Source organism: Babylonia areolata, chromosome 16 (genome assembly GCF_041734735.1).
Source record: "Babylonia areolata isolate BAREFJ2019XMU chromosome 16, ASM4173473v1, whole genome shotgun sequence".
In the NCBI taxonomy this organism is placed as follows: Eukaryota; Metazoa; Mollusca; class Gastropoda; order Neogastropoda; family Buccinidae; genus Babylonia; species Babylonia areolata.
This window is the reverse complement of record NC_134891.1, coordinates 15,922,717-15,938,068: the sequence shown is the minus strand read 5'-3', so window position 1 is coordinate 15,938,068 and position 15,352 is coordinate 15,922,717. Positions and strand designations below refer to the sequence as shown.

Here is a 15,352-nt window from a genome sequence, read left to right as displayed (position 1 = left end):
TTCCCCTAGCCCCCTAACCCCATCCCACCACCGACCTCACACACACACACACACACACACACACACACACACACACACACACACACACACTTCCCCGTACCGCTTCCCCATCCCCGCCTCACCCCACCCCCAACAAAACAGTTCCCCTAGCCCCCACCTCACCCCATCCCCGACTCACACACACACTCCTCCTCCTATCGCCGCCGCCCCTCCCCCGCCCCCCCCCGAAAAAAACAAAAAACCCTTCCCTTAGCACCCTCCCCCCTCCCCAATACACACACACACACACACACACACACACACACACACACACACACACACACTCACCATCACTCTCCAACGACCGCTCCAGTCGAGCACACCGCCCAGTCAGCGCCACCGGCGGCGGGGAGGGGCTTTTCGCATCACCATCACCATCATCACCAGTCCTCCTCCTCCCCCTCACGGCCCCAACCCCTTCCTCCTCCTCCGCACTCCCTGCAGACAGTAACGGCAACGTCGGCCAGTGACATGACGACAACGACGACGAAGGCAGCGTCATGGATGACGCCGACGCAGAAGCAGTCTTTCGCTTCTCCGACGACGACGGTGAGCACACGGACAGATCGACAGGTGTGGAGGCGAAGGGAGACGGCGGCGACGACGACGACAACGACGGGGTCTCCGGGGCTGCAGAGAAGGTCAAGGTCAGAGGAGCAGGGGCGTAATGCAGGGGTGAAGAACTTCCGCCGCCAAACATCGGGATCGACGACGCCCCGACGGCAAAGGCAGCAGCTGCAGCGGCGGCGGCGGCGGAGGGGGAGGGGGAGGAGAAATCTCTCGCCGAATCTGGACCCACCACCAAAGACCCATGACCACCACCAGCAGGAAGAGGAGGAGTGGTGGTAGTAGGAGTGTAGCCGCCGGTCCAAAAGAAGGCCGGGTTGACAACAGCTGGGTAGTAACCGTTGACCAACTCCCGTCCCAATCTTCCTGCTCCTCCTCCCAAACATACCCGTTTCCCTCCCCCTTCTTCCTCAGGCCCAGCCACCCAGGATGACGGGAGCAGCGACGGGTAGAACCCGAAGGGCCATGCAGTGGAGGACGGAAAAGAAGAAGAAGAGAAGGAAGAAGAGGAGGAGGATGGAGGAAGAGGAGTAACCAGACTGGCCAAATCCGAGGCCGGGAAAGGAAGGGAGGAGGGGAAGGGGCCGGAGGTGGCGCAGAAGCCTGTAGAAGGGGGATAAGGGGAGGAGGAGGAGGTGGTGGAAGAGGGGGGGAGGAGGAGGAGGGGGGGCTGGGAGTAGAGAGGCTGTGGCCGGATGGCCGTCATGATGACGTGTTGAGGGGGTGGAGGAAACGGGCTGGGAGGGGTGGGCAGCTGTCGCGGGGATGTCTCCGTCGTCACAGTCGACGCCGTCGACTTTGTTGCTATTGTTGTCGCACTTGCTGCCGGTTCTGGTGGTGGTGGTGGTAGTGGTGGTGTTGGCGTGGGTGGAGATGTTGGTGTTGAGCTGGCTGGGGAGTGGTGGTTCTGAGTCATCCGTGCTGTCAGGAGGAAGAAGAGGAAGAGGAGGAGGAAGAGGAAGAGGATGAAGAGGAAGAGGAGGAAGAGGAGGAGAAATAGATTTATCAGTCAGTCGATCATCCACGAAAGTGACAGTGATAACAAAAGTGCACTGAAAAAAAAACATCGTTTTTTTTAAGTGGCGGTGTGTTCTAAGTCACTGAGTGTGTGTGTGTGTGTGTGTGTGTGTGTGTGTGTGTGTGTGTGTGTGTGTGTGTGTGTGTGTGTGTGTGTGTCCTTGTGTGTGTGTGTGTGCGTGTGTGACAGACAGACAGACAAACAGATAGGCACATTGACACAGACAAAAGACCAAAATGGAAGTTCAAGTTCTTGATCCACAGTAACCACGACAATGATCAAAGAAAACTTTCTACTTGAAAGCTGAAGTCATGGGAGTTCAGTCGTCCTATTCCAAGCACTCAAAACCCACTCTAGTACTGTTTCCAAACCATCTTGCTGACAACGAGCCGAGAGTTACTCGGGGCATCATTACCATCGTGGAACTCTCCTCTCCCAATCTTTGCCAGACAGGTACTGTTCGCCAGACAGGTACTGTTCGCCAGAGAGGTGCTGTTTCACAGTTTGCCAGACAGGTATCTAGAGTGATCACTGTTTGCCAGACAGGTATCTTGAGTGATCACTGTTTGCCAGACAGGTATCAAGACCACTGTCTGCCAGACAGGTACTGTTTGCCAGACAGTTATCAAGACTTCTGTTTGCCAGACAGGTACTGTTTACTAGACAGTTATCAAGACCACTGTTTGCCAGACAGGCACCCAAAAAACTGTTTGCCAGACAGGTACTGTTTGTCAGACAGGTACCCAGACCACTGTTTGTCAGACAGGTACTGTTTGTCAGACAGGTACCCAGACCACTGTTTGTCAGACAGGTACTGTTTGTCAGACAGGTATCTAGCCCACTGTTTGTCAGACAGGTACTGTTTGTCAGACAGGTATCTAGCCCACTGTCAGACAGGTATCCAGACCACTGTTTGCCATACAAGAGAATGGAAATTACCTCTCTGGAAAGAAAGCAGCAGACCACTTCATAGACATCTATGAAAACATCAGCAATCTCGAAGTGCCTCCTGAATATAGAGCTGAAATGTACAGGGCCCAAGGTGAACTTCATGAGAAAGAGCCCCAAGAGGAAGTCATGACCTCAGCTTCCACAGAGAAAGAGCTGGAGGAAGCGTTGCAGAGCCTCAACCTGAAGAAGTCACCTGGACCAGACGGAATCACAAATGAAATGATTCTGCATCTTGGGATGAATAGCAAGCAGTCCTTTTAACAATCAACTCCAGCTGGAAGATAGGATCAGTCCCAGTGTTGGAGGGAAGCAGACATGATCCCCATTCACAAAAAGGGAATGGACAAGTCGAAGGCTGACAGCTACCGACCCATCAGCCTTACAAGCTGCAGAGGAACCCACACCTACCTACCTGGGAGCGACCTTTGACCGCAGGCTCACTTGGTAACAGCAGATCACTAGATGCTGTAGCAGGGCCAAGCTGAGACTGGCGGTCATGAAGAAACGTGCAGGAACGGACTGGGGGGGCTGATGAACGTATCCGAAAGAGACTATATACCTGTAATTGATTACGGGACATCAGCATGGGCATCAGCTGCAGAGTCTAACCTCGACTATCTCAACAAGATACAGAACCAAGCTCAGCGTGTCATAACTGGCGCCATGAGATCCACCCAAATCCTGAAGATGGAGGAGACCACTGGGCTACAGTCATTGGAGAACAGAAGGGACACAAAGATCCTCATCCAGGCAGCAAAATTCAAACGCCTTGAAAACCATCCAATGAACAACAGAATGAGCAGACCCACCAAGAGCCGGCTGAAAAGAGGCAGCTTCATCCACCAGTCAAGACGCCTTGAAAGACAAACCCCAGTCTTGATGGAACATGAAGCAAAGCCTATCCCGGCAAATGTCACCCACCCATCTTGGAAGATGCAGGTGTTCCTAACAGTCGTCACACAACAGTCAGACACCCAAAGAAAGGCCCTGGCCATGGAGTACATCTGCAACCAGTACCCCCAGGAAGACTGGACCCATGTCTTTACAGATGGCTCTGCCACAGAAGCAACGAGGGACGGTGGAGCTGGAATCTTCCTCCGATACAAAGACGGAGATGAAGCAACTGCAATCCCAACAGGAAAATACTCCACCAACTTCCGAGCTGAGCGAGAAGCCCTCTGTGAGGCAGCCACAACAGTCTCGCAGAACTCCACAAGAACAACAGGGTTGGTGGTGGTGTTCTCAGACGCTCTCTCCGTGCTCCAAGCCGTCAAGAACTCCCGCTGCAAAGAACAGAACCATCTCACTTCAGCCCTTGTTGCCCTGAGTGCCAGAGTGGAGAAAGTGGTGATACAATGGGTACCAGCATACTGTGGCATCAGAGGCAACGAAAAAGCGGACATCCTGGCAAAAGACGGTGCACAGAAGGAGCAGGCCAACAAACTGGTATCATACGATGAAATCTAGACAATCATCAAGGCACAGCAAGGAATAGAGTGGCGCCTCCAGCACCCCAAATATAACCCAGAAAACAGATACCATTTGCTGGAACGACGGGAACAGGTCAAGATCTTCCGCCTGAGGACTGGACACAACCGCCTGCTCCACCACATGCACACAAAATTTGGCATTGGACAGAGTGGAGAGTGCCTCTGTGGTGAGGGACCAATGACAACCGACCACATCCTTCAAGACTGTAGGACGCATGCAGCATCCAGGAGGAAATACTGGCCAACACCGACAGCAGTGGAAGCCAAACTGTACGGCACCCTGGAGGAGCTGCGACGGACGGCAGCCTTCATCGAGGACACCGGGCTGCTCATCCAACGGGAGGCGAACGAGGAAGAAGAAGAAGTTTGCCAGACATGTACTGTTTGCCAGGCAGGTATCTAGACCACTGTTTGTCAGACAGGTACTGTTTACACAGGTATCTAGACCACTGTTTGCCAGACAGGTACTGTTTGCCAGGCAGGTATCTAGACCACTGTTTGCCAGACAGGTACTGTTTGCCAGCCAGGTATCTACACCACTGTTTGCCAGCCAGGTATCCAGACCACTGTTTGCCAGACAGGTACTATTTGCCAGGCAGGTATCTAGACCACTATTTGCCAGGCAGGTGTCCAGACCACTGTTTGCCAGCAGGTACTGTTTGCCAGCCAGGTATCTAGACCACTGTTTGCCAGCCAGGTATCCAGACCACTGTTTGCCAGACAGGTACTATTTGCCAGGCAGGTATCTAGACCACTATTTGCCAGGCAGGTGTCCAGACCACTGTTTGCCAGCAGGTACTGTTTGCCAGCCAGGTATCTAGACCACTGTTTGCCAGCCAGGTATCCAGACCACTGTTTGCCAGACAGGTACTATTTGCCAGCCAGGTATCTAGACCACTGTTTGCCAGACAGGTACTATTTGCCAGCCAGGTATCCAGACCACTGTTTGCCAGCAGGTACTGTTTGCCAGCCAGGTATCTAGACCACTGTTTGCCAGCCAGGTATCCAGACCACTGTTTGCCAGGCATGTTTCTTGAACACATAAATCTCAAGCGCGTGGCTCCATGGGGATGGTGTTAGCGTTGTTTAAACACGGCATGTCATCACCTCTCTGACAACCACAGTACGTGCCGTCATCGTTCACGTCACAGTGAAGATAACAATAACTCTTGAAACAGTGCCGTGGACATGTCAAGAAAATTGTGGTCGTCTTATAATTGAGTTTTAGTCATTTTTGCGAAGGACTATATTAACCAACTCTCAAGCAGGGGAGGCAAGATTGCACTGACGTATAGTGCTGCAGCCTTGGTGGGAGGGGGGTGGGGGAGTGGGGGCTAGTTGGTATTTTCACTGGGGATCATTCCCAACGCCGACTGTCCGAAGACCCTCGTGGCCGAGAGATAAGAGTGGGGATGTAACTTGTTCAAGACACTCTCCACTATAATCAAATTCCAGCCTCTATAGTCGGTACAGCCGTTACCTCCACTGCTGTTCTGGCGGTCAGGTCATGGTCGGACGCGACAATCATATAATATATCAATATATATATATCACATATCTTATTGTGGTGGCCTAAGAAACGAACGAGAGTAAGTAAATACTAATGGGAACGAATCCTCCACTCGCCAGTGTTTTCTTCCCCTCCACTAGACCTTGAGTGGTGGCCTGGAAATCAAAAATCGACTTTGGTAGTGAAACAAATACTTTGCACTGTAGCGATGCGCTCTTCTCAGGGAGAGCAGACCGAATTTCACACAAAGAAATATGTTGTGACAAAAAACAAAAAAGACAAAAAAAAAAGGTAATTCGATACAACAGACCGCTGGAGTGTTTCGTGTTTACGTGACTTACAGAGGCCCGTGACATCATCACTGCTTTCAAAGTTGATTGGCTCTCCGACATTTCCAGCAACAGAGGCGATCGAGAGAGGCAGAACGTGCGAAACCGAAGGCTTCTTTCTTCGACTTACTGCTTCATATTTTGTTCTTTTTTCTTTTCTTTTTTTTATTGTGCATTAGTATAGAATTTGGTGCAAGTAGCAATGGAGGCTGTCAACTGAAGAAATGGGGGACAGCACATGTTTGCTGCTTTTGCCTGTGTCGATTGCCTTTAATATCGCATGCGATTTCGAGTAAAAGTTAGATGCGCATGCGCAAGATCCAAGATGGCTTGCGGAACTCTCCAGCAGTCTGTTATCGGTACCGGCATGGGTACACAGCTTCCTGTTCGGGGATGTATCGGTACGTATGCCATGTTGGCCGACCCACCATTGGCACATTATATGAGTAATGGTTTCCATGTCAACTGCAGAGAACAACGTGATTTTTTGTGTCAGACATCCGACTTGGACGTTATAGCAGGGTCAGCAATATCGTTTGGAATCTAAGTTCAACCCCTTTTTTTTTCCCTTTCTTTTTTTCATTTGATGCAGACACCATCATACCCCCTCATTCCCCTCACCCACCATTTTTTTTCTCCTTTTTTGTAAATTCAGAGACAATCAAACCCCCCTCCCCTCCACACACCCCACGTCCCTCTTCTTTCTAATAATTTTTTTAACAAGAAAAAAATTAATAAAAATTTAATTTTCTTTTCAACTCACATTTATGGAAACTGCGCCAACACCTAAACAACATACTGAATAAAATTTTAAAACGTGTGAGCAAGAATGAAATGGCCCCCACGTCACCACCCCAAAACACACATGCACCCCGCCCGACCCTATGGTACGATGTACAAGTTAAAAAAAAAAAAAACTCTGCAGTTTCTTTTAATCATCGGTAATATTAAATATTCATAATAAATAGATATTACTCTCCAGATAAAGCTGACGTCAAATATCGAGTAGAGCTGTCGTTTTTTGTTGTTGGTGGTTTTTTGTTTGTTTTTGTTTTTTTTGTTTGGTGTGTGTTTTTTTGTTTGTTTGTTTTTTGTGTTTTTTTATAGTTTGTTTTTGTTTCGGGTTTGTTTTGTTTTTGTTTTTGTTTTTTTTGTGTTTGTTGTTGTTGTTGCTTTCTTCTTTTTTTACTCTGAAAGTTTGAGATATATATATGTTATTTTGTTTAATGGTCGGTTATTATTTTGTATATAAAACTGTTCTGCTCGTCGATGAATGCAACCCCAACGCAAAAATCTGCCACACTCGTGACTGTGGAAGGTAGCCCTGTTCCATTATTGGTATTCTTAAAAGTTCTGTTTATATAAATATGCACTGGCCATCACTGCCGAATACTGATCTCACTGCCATTATTGGTACATACCCTGCCCAGTATTCGAATAAAAACACAAAGCCCATTATTGGTATAATATTGTTACTATACACATTGCCTGCTTAAGTATAAATATACACTGCCCATTACTGTTTTTGTTGTTGTTGTTGTTGTTGTTGCTGTTGGTTTTTTACAAATACAAAAAAATAACAACACTGTCCATTATTGGTATATAAATATAAACTGCCCATTATTGGTATAAATATGTATGTATGTATAATATATATACACAATCAATTATCGGTATGAAAATACAGTGCCCATTATCCGTATGGTTATGTACAGCGAATTATCCGTAGAATCATCTGAAAAAAATATTTAATAAACAAAAAACAGAAAAACCCACTGCGCATCGGTAAAATCATACCCTGCACAGTCAGTCTAACTCATAATCAGCATCAACGTGTACGCTGTCCGTCGTTGGCATATATATATATATATATATATATATATATATATATATATATATATATAAACATAAATACCATAAAGACGTTATTCCTGTTTATTTCACTATCTGATAAGGTTGCATAGATTATGACGTCCGTCCGGTTTAATAAAAACATAGAATACAGTTACATAATTACATTCAAACACAACACAAACACAAACATATATGCTCGCGCGCGCGCACACACACACACACACACACATTTATAATACATGAATAATAATAATAATAATAATAATAATAATAATAATAACACTATTCTAAAAGATGTATTTCAACTTTAAACAGGTAAAAGTAAAATACTAGTTTAAAAAAAATCAGAAAAAACAACAACTGCGAAACAATGGACATTTCACAAGATTTTTCCTTTTTTTCGTAAATCTAATTGCCATTCTTGGCACTGTGCAAAGCAAAGGTGTGTAGTAGTGTAGTGCCAATGACTGTATTATGACAACACTTAATGATTTAAGCACCCAAAAGCAGATTCATGGTTTCTGTTAATAAAACAACAACAACAACAACAATAATAATAATAATAACAATGAATATAAACAATCAAATATCTAAAAGACTGAATTACAGCGTGTACGATTAACCAAAGGCATTCTGATCCCATTGGATTTGTACCATTTTATCTTAATTCGCTATTTTATCAGCTTTTTTGTTGTTTTTTTTGTTGTTGTTTTTGCTTTGTGTTTGTTTTTTGCTGTGGTTGTTTTTTGTTGTTGTTTTTTTGTTTTGGTTTGGTTTTTTTGTTTTCTTTTATTTGCTTTATTTTTTTGCTTCGAGAATATATATATATATATATATATATATATATATATATATATATATATATATATATATATATATAATAAGCCAAAAGTCACAAGTTTCTAAATCGTGCAAATTTATGACCCAGTTGTTCCTGAGCTCAGCTCCACTGACTTACGTTGAGGCAGTACTGACGGTTTGTTTGCCAGTCCGTTTGAAAAGGAGCAAAATGATTAACACTTTTATTACCACACACACACACACACACACACACACACACACACACACACACACCTTTGCTTCCAAATGATGAGTTCAACACCACATCTTATCATTTTTTCTTTCCTTTTTTTTAAGACTCTGAAAAGAAACACATCAAGCTGTTAGTGTATTTTATTGTATTACTTTTTGTCACGATGGATTAATAATTGCTCTTTGTGAAATTCGGGCTGTTCCCCCCGGCTGTTGACAGCGCGTCGCCACAGTACAGCACCACCTGTTTTTTCTTTTCTTTTTTCTTTTGTTCATGCAAGTATATTTCTTTTACTATCAAAACATATAGGAAAAACAAATATAAAAAATGCAGGCAGGAGAAAATACAAAACAAATGGGTGGCGCTCTCAGTGTAGTGACGCGCTCTCCCTGGGGAGAGCAGCCCGAAATTCGCACAGAGAAATCTGTTGTGACAACAACAAAAAGTAGTATTACAATACAATTTTTTTTTTTTAACAGACTTTTAGCCAGGGACAACCTATTTTTTGCCGTTGGTTCTTTTACACGCGCTGAGTGCAGGCTCCGGTTCATCGTTTCATCCGACTGACGAACACCTAGACCGCGACTCAAATGATCAGTTTGAATATTCAGCTGGTATGGTTCGGGATGCACATGTTGCTTAATTAAATAATTGTTCTTTCCTTTATGATAATAATACTCTAACTGGTCAATTTGAGAAATCAAAAGCTCTCTCTCTCTCTCTCTCTCTCTCTCTCTCTCTCTCTCTCTCTGTGTGTGTGTGTGCTTTCTTTTTTCTTTTTTGTGTTGTTTTGTGTGGGGGGTTGGGATGTAAAATAACTATTACAAACCATGTCAGTGAATGGATGAATGGATATTGTGGTGTGAAATGTAGACAATCATTTCGTCTTTCATCATCGCCCACCTCCCTCCGCACACCCCTCGCCACTCCCAACATCCCCTTTTTTTTTCTTCTTTTTATTTTACTTTCTTTTTTTTAATGCGCACGCATCATTGATCTGCCTCAACTTGAGATGTAAAAAAAATTGTATTAAAAAAAAAATATATATATATATATATATGAATTCAAAATAAACAGAATATCATTATTATTAAATCTCAGTGACACGTGGCACCTACGCACACTTTCGCGGTAGAAGGCATATGGAAGAAGAGTGTGTGTGTGTGAGAGAGAGAGTGAGTGTGTGTGTGTGTGTGAGAGAGAGAGAGAGAGAGAGAGAGAGAGAGAGTTCAAAAGGTATTTTTGTAAATGCATGTGCGCAAAAGTATCATAGCGGATAAAGATTTACATAAAGATTTCCAAAATAATGCCAATCATGGAATTTAAAACCGACACTGGTAGTAAAGATGACATGCCTTTAAATCAAATTTTCAAAAAAAGTTTCAATACACAGTGCTGAGTTGAAAAGGTCATTACAACTAAATCAGCAATTTAAAACAATCATTGAATACACTTATTACCAATAATCTTTTTTTAAAAGAGGTAGGGCGTTCAGTGCGCAAGGAGTGGGGGTGAGGGGGACATGAATGTGCGGTGACGTTTTCATTTGTTTTCACTTTTCTTTTTTCTTTTTGTTTTTAATCATTCTCTTTCAGGCAATCTGTTCTGTTGTTGTTGCTTTTTGTTGTTGTTTTTCAATTTCCACTCTTGTACACGCGGACCATTTACGATACGTGACGTGGGTGGTGAGGATGAAAAAGGTTTGATAAGGGGCGTGTAATGTTTTTGCGCGCGCGCACACACCCACATGTACACACACACACACATGTACACACACACACACACACACACACACGTTACTTGTCCAGTTGTGCTTCAGCGACGCACTCTCTCCGGAGAGAGCAGCCTCTGAATTCACACACAGAAACATCTGTTGTGACAAAATGGGACAAAATGTGCCCATGGCACACACACACACGCACACACACACACACACACACACACACATGCCGAACTGCTCCACAACCAATGATGTACTGTGGAAGCGGACACTTCACACACTACTTCAGTCCAAGACGTGCTGGAGGTGTGAAACTTGAGTTGATGATCTACCGTGATGAGCTCTCTACCTCTCCACACCATCACCCTAAACAACAACTCAAAGGAAAAACGTGGCACAATGGCTAATATACTTATCTGCCAATGGAGTGTCCGTCACGGCCTGGGTTCGAACCCTGCTCTCGCCCTTTCTATCTCCCAAGACTGGAAAATCAAACTGAGCGTCTAGTCATTCGGCGGGATGAGACGCTAAACCGAGCTCCCGTGTGCAGCACGCACCTGGCGCACTGAAAAAGAACCCATGGCGACAAAAGGTATTGTCTTCTGGAAATATATTCCGTAAAATTTCACTCTGATAGTCCTGTACATAAACATATAGATCTATGCATGCACTCAAGGCCTGACAAGCGCGTTGAGTTGTCAGGCATCTGCTAGTAGATGTGGTATAGCGATATATATAATTGTGTGTGTGTGTGTGTGTGTGTGTGTGTGTGTGTGTGTGTGGCTTTGTCCGAAACGCAGTGACGCCAACTTGAGAAACTGAAACTGAAACAAATCAAACTACGTCGCCTGCATGCCCAGCCGACCACACTACAAACTCTGAACCAACGCGTGATCACATAGAGTGATAGACTTAACTCATGAAGGCCTGTGCTTCCAAAGAGCGCAAAGTTTGTACATCCACCCATGATAGTCATCGTGTCCGACATTGACCATCAAAACAGCAGAGGATGGCAACTGCTGTCCCGACTACCAGGGCTGCAATTTGATCATAGTAAGAGAGTGTCTTGGCTCAATTTTCATCCCCGGTACACACACTCTCTCTCGGCCTAGAGGGTTTTCGGAGACAATCGGCGTTTGAATGGTGGTCCCCATAAAAGGAAAACTTCAACCCCCCCTCTTCCCCCCCCCCCCCCCCCCCGCCCGCCTCCCCACCACACCCCCAAAGCTGCAGTACAAAGATCCAGTGCGATCTGTCTCCTAGTTTGAGAGTTATTGTCCTTCACACAAAAGTCAAAGCTGTAAATTTTAACGAAATCCCGTTGCAGTGGAGAAACCAAAACATACGACACGCGATCAAAAATGGCCAGTGCAGAGTGCATCATTCAAAAAACATTTCAAAAATCATTTATAAAAACAGAAAAAAAAGAAGACGAAAAACTACCACCACCCTCGACACTACACATTCCCACCCACCCACAGCTCCCAACAGGGCAGCGTTTTCAAGCACATGTGAAGGGGGCTGACGATGTTGTATCTTTCTAACTACCAGTTCCATCCTCGAGTCGATGACTGTAATATAGGGGGGTTGGTTCATGGAAGCTAGCCTGGTTGCTTAGAGCCTAAGGCTGCGACCCAAAGACACTGTCTGTCGCCTGGGTTTTACAAACACTTCGACAACAATAACGTGGCTTTCTGTCGCCTGGGTTTTTACAAACACGTTGACAACAATGACGTGGCTTTCTGTCGCCTGGGTTTTTACAAACACGTTGACAACAATACTTTCTCTCGCCTGGGCTTTACGAACACTTCGACAACACTAACTGGCCACGATTATCGCCTTGCCCAGCGGCGCGTGCATGAAAAACTGCGTGTGCGGCGTGTGGAACACACACGTGTGCGAAGTTTTGCCGTGTGAGATTGTATGTAGCCACGTCCTCACCCACCCGGCCCCCTTTCCCCAAGCCTCCCCCCCAACCCAACACCTGTCACATCGGCAGTTGGGTGGGGACACTGCTCGGCAAAGAAACAGTACACGAAGAAAGAAAAAAGAGAATCACCTGTTCCTGTGAAATATCCCCGAAGAATGACCTGGTCGATAAAAATATTTAACACTGAAACTAGTGAAAGACAAGCGAGTTTCGAGACGACATAAAAATGGGGGCAAAAAAAATAGAGAGAGAGGGGGGGGGGAGGGAATTTCATATGCAATTCATTTCGTCTGGGAAAGAACGCATTTATAAAGTATGAAATTTGGGAAGGATCGGTAGCTGCACTTGTAAATATATATATATAGCAGTTTGATTTACCTTCTAAATTAGTAGTAGCAGTAGTAGTACTATTAGTAGTACACATGTAGCAGTAGTAGTAGTACTCTGTGTGTGTGTTTTGCTTGTTTCGATTTACACTGTTGGACTGTTGTGGTTCAATATGTATCCTCCGCATCCCAAAAGGGGCAAAAGGATTTCTTTGATTCTCTCTCTCTCTCTCTCTCTCTCTCTCTATATATATATATATATATATATATATATATTTATATATTTACACTATAATAGTGGACGAAAACAAGTGCAGGAAACAAGTAAACAACCCCCCGTTATATTATTTCAAAACATGTCTACAAAGATGAAAAAAATGAAGTCTACAATTATATATATATATATTAAGAGGAAGAGAGAGAGAGAGAGACAGAATGAGCGAGAAATGAAAAAAGAAAAAAATGAAATGCCTACTTGTGTCGGAGTGTCACTGTGTAGGAGCGTAGAATCTTGGCGTCAAAGACGATCAAGTTAGGTACACACTCAGTCTCAGTCCACGACTGGGGATCCGACGGGTCACACTCTTTTCTTCGTCCCAACTCAGTGCCAGTCTTTCAGTCTTTGACTCGTGTCAGAACCAGTCAGAGACAATGCAACAGCAAACTATAAAGTGATATTTTTGTTTTTGTTTGTTCCAGTTTGTGTAATGCACACCACCGTAGTCTTCTTTCTTTCTATAGTTCAATTTTCTTTAGGCTTGATCAGTTGATATCAGCTAGTGAAAAATAAAACAATTTTTTTTTCAATTAAAAATTGACCAACTCGCAGCCTAGTTAACCTGGCGCAATGACAACTGCATCATCATCAAAGTCAACAATGACTGACACAACTGTTCGTTGGCAGGTAATGATATTTTAACACACTCTTTAGAGGTTTTTCTTCCGTCTTTTCACGGTCCGGCAGTAGAGGTCCACTTCTATTTGTTTTGACTGTGTGTATGTACACGCACACAAAACCTTTTAACAACACGAACACGCTCGCCTTGCTTTAAAGCCACAGACAATACAATGGTGACTGACTTGAGCCACTGTCTTCCTCAGCAATTTATTCACGCACCACTACTGCTTCACAATGGCTAAAAACCACCACCATCTCTCATTCGTTCCGACGACCAACCAACCGACAGCCAATCACGTGAACGGCTTCTCTCCCTCCTCCCCTCCTTCCCCCCCCCCCCCCTCCACAAATACGCTTACCCCCTCCCCCCTGACTCCCCAGTCTCCCCAACCCCACTCCACCTCAACTGCCGCTGTTGCTGCTTCAGGGTTGTGGAGTGTGTGTGTGTGTGTGTGTGTGTGCGCGCGCGTGTATTGGAAGGGGGCGGAGCAGGGGGAGGAGTGAAGAGCAACCAAAGGGGCGGTGAGGTGAGCAGACGACACAAGATCAACTGGAAGGCGGTCTTGTCTGGAGGGCTTTGCCACTTGCAGCCTGCTGTATAGACGGACCTGCTGCCTCAGTTTGCCTCGGTGCGTGCAGTTTGACAGGCGCTGCTCTAGTGTACTATATGTCACGGCGTCAGTTTCATTAATTCAGTGACTGTTGTGGTGTTCTCGAGTGGAGAGTGTGAATTGTTATATTGTGTTGTTGCATATGGTGGTGGTGGTTTTTGTCATTGGTCTGTGTGTGTGTTCCTCAGTGTGTGCGTGCGTGTGTGTATGTGTGTGTGTGAATGAGTACGTGGGAAAGAGAGAGAGAGTTTAGTAGTGTGTGTCAGTGTGCCTCTGTGTGTGTGTGTGTGTGTGTGTGTGATTGTACTGATATTTGTGCGCGAGCGTGAGCGCGCGGCGCCGGTGTGTATGTCAGTGCCGTATGAGAACTGTGCGTGTGCGTCAGTGGTTGTCTGTGTGTGTTGTGTTGTACGGTAAGTGTGTACAGTAGTGGTAGATGTTTATACAGCTCGTATCAGGTATAGCCTCTTTGTCTCCAACACAAGAATCCAGCGAAACATGTCATTCAGGGTTAGTGACCACAACATATAACACCTGCATGGTTACTGCATGCTTTTTTTTTAGACGCCAATAGGTCGTTCAAGTCCAACAGGTAGGCATGCTTCATACACCCACGCCAAGCCAAGCGGTCAGTTTTGAAGTCTGTGTCATCGTCTGTCGTCATCGTCATCGTCACCGTCGACGTTCCGATGTTATGCCACACGTAAAAGGCCACTACACTGACGGTCCGAGCGGCATCCTTGTTCACTGATAAAGGTGGGACGGGTCGACGGTGGAGAGATGGAGGGGGTGGCTAATTTGCATCGCTTTGACGTGGTCCGACTAGATAGACAGAGGGAAGCTTTTCTTTGTAGTGTGTGTATGTGTGTGCGTGTGTGTGTCCGTCTGTTTGTCTTTCTGTGTCTGTGTGTGTATGTGTGTGTGTGTGTCCGTCTGTTTGTCTTTCTGTGTCTGTGTGTGTGTGTGTGTGTGTGTGTGTGCGTGCGTGTGTATCTCTCTCTCTCTCTCTCTATCTATCTATCTATCTATCTATCTGTGAGAGAGAGAGAGAGAGAGAGAGAGAGAGTCTGTGTCTG

At 45.4% G+C, this 15,352-nt stretch overlaps 1 protein-coding gene across 1 annotated transcript in view; it reads right to left on the bottom strand.

Moving 5' to 3' along the window:
- The window catches only part of LOC143290892 (uncharacterized), a 33,568-nt gene extending 19,612 nt beyond the window's left edge, over nucleotides 1–13,956 (bottom strand). The window contains exons 1-2 of the mRNA XM_076600447.1: nucleotides 13,243–13,956; nucleotides 328–1,527 (exon numbers count right to left, since the gene is read on the bottom strand). Coding sequence (XP_076456562.1) covers nucleotides 328–1,522 — 1,195 coding nt within the window. The 5' untranslated portion in view covers nucleotides 1,523–1,527; nucleotides 13,243–13,956. The remainder of the gene's footprint in view (nucleotides 1–327; nucleotides 1,528–13,242) is intronic.
- Nucleotides 13,957–15,352: the final 1,396 nt, after the last annotated feature.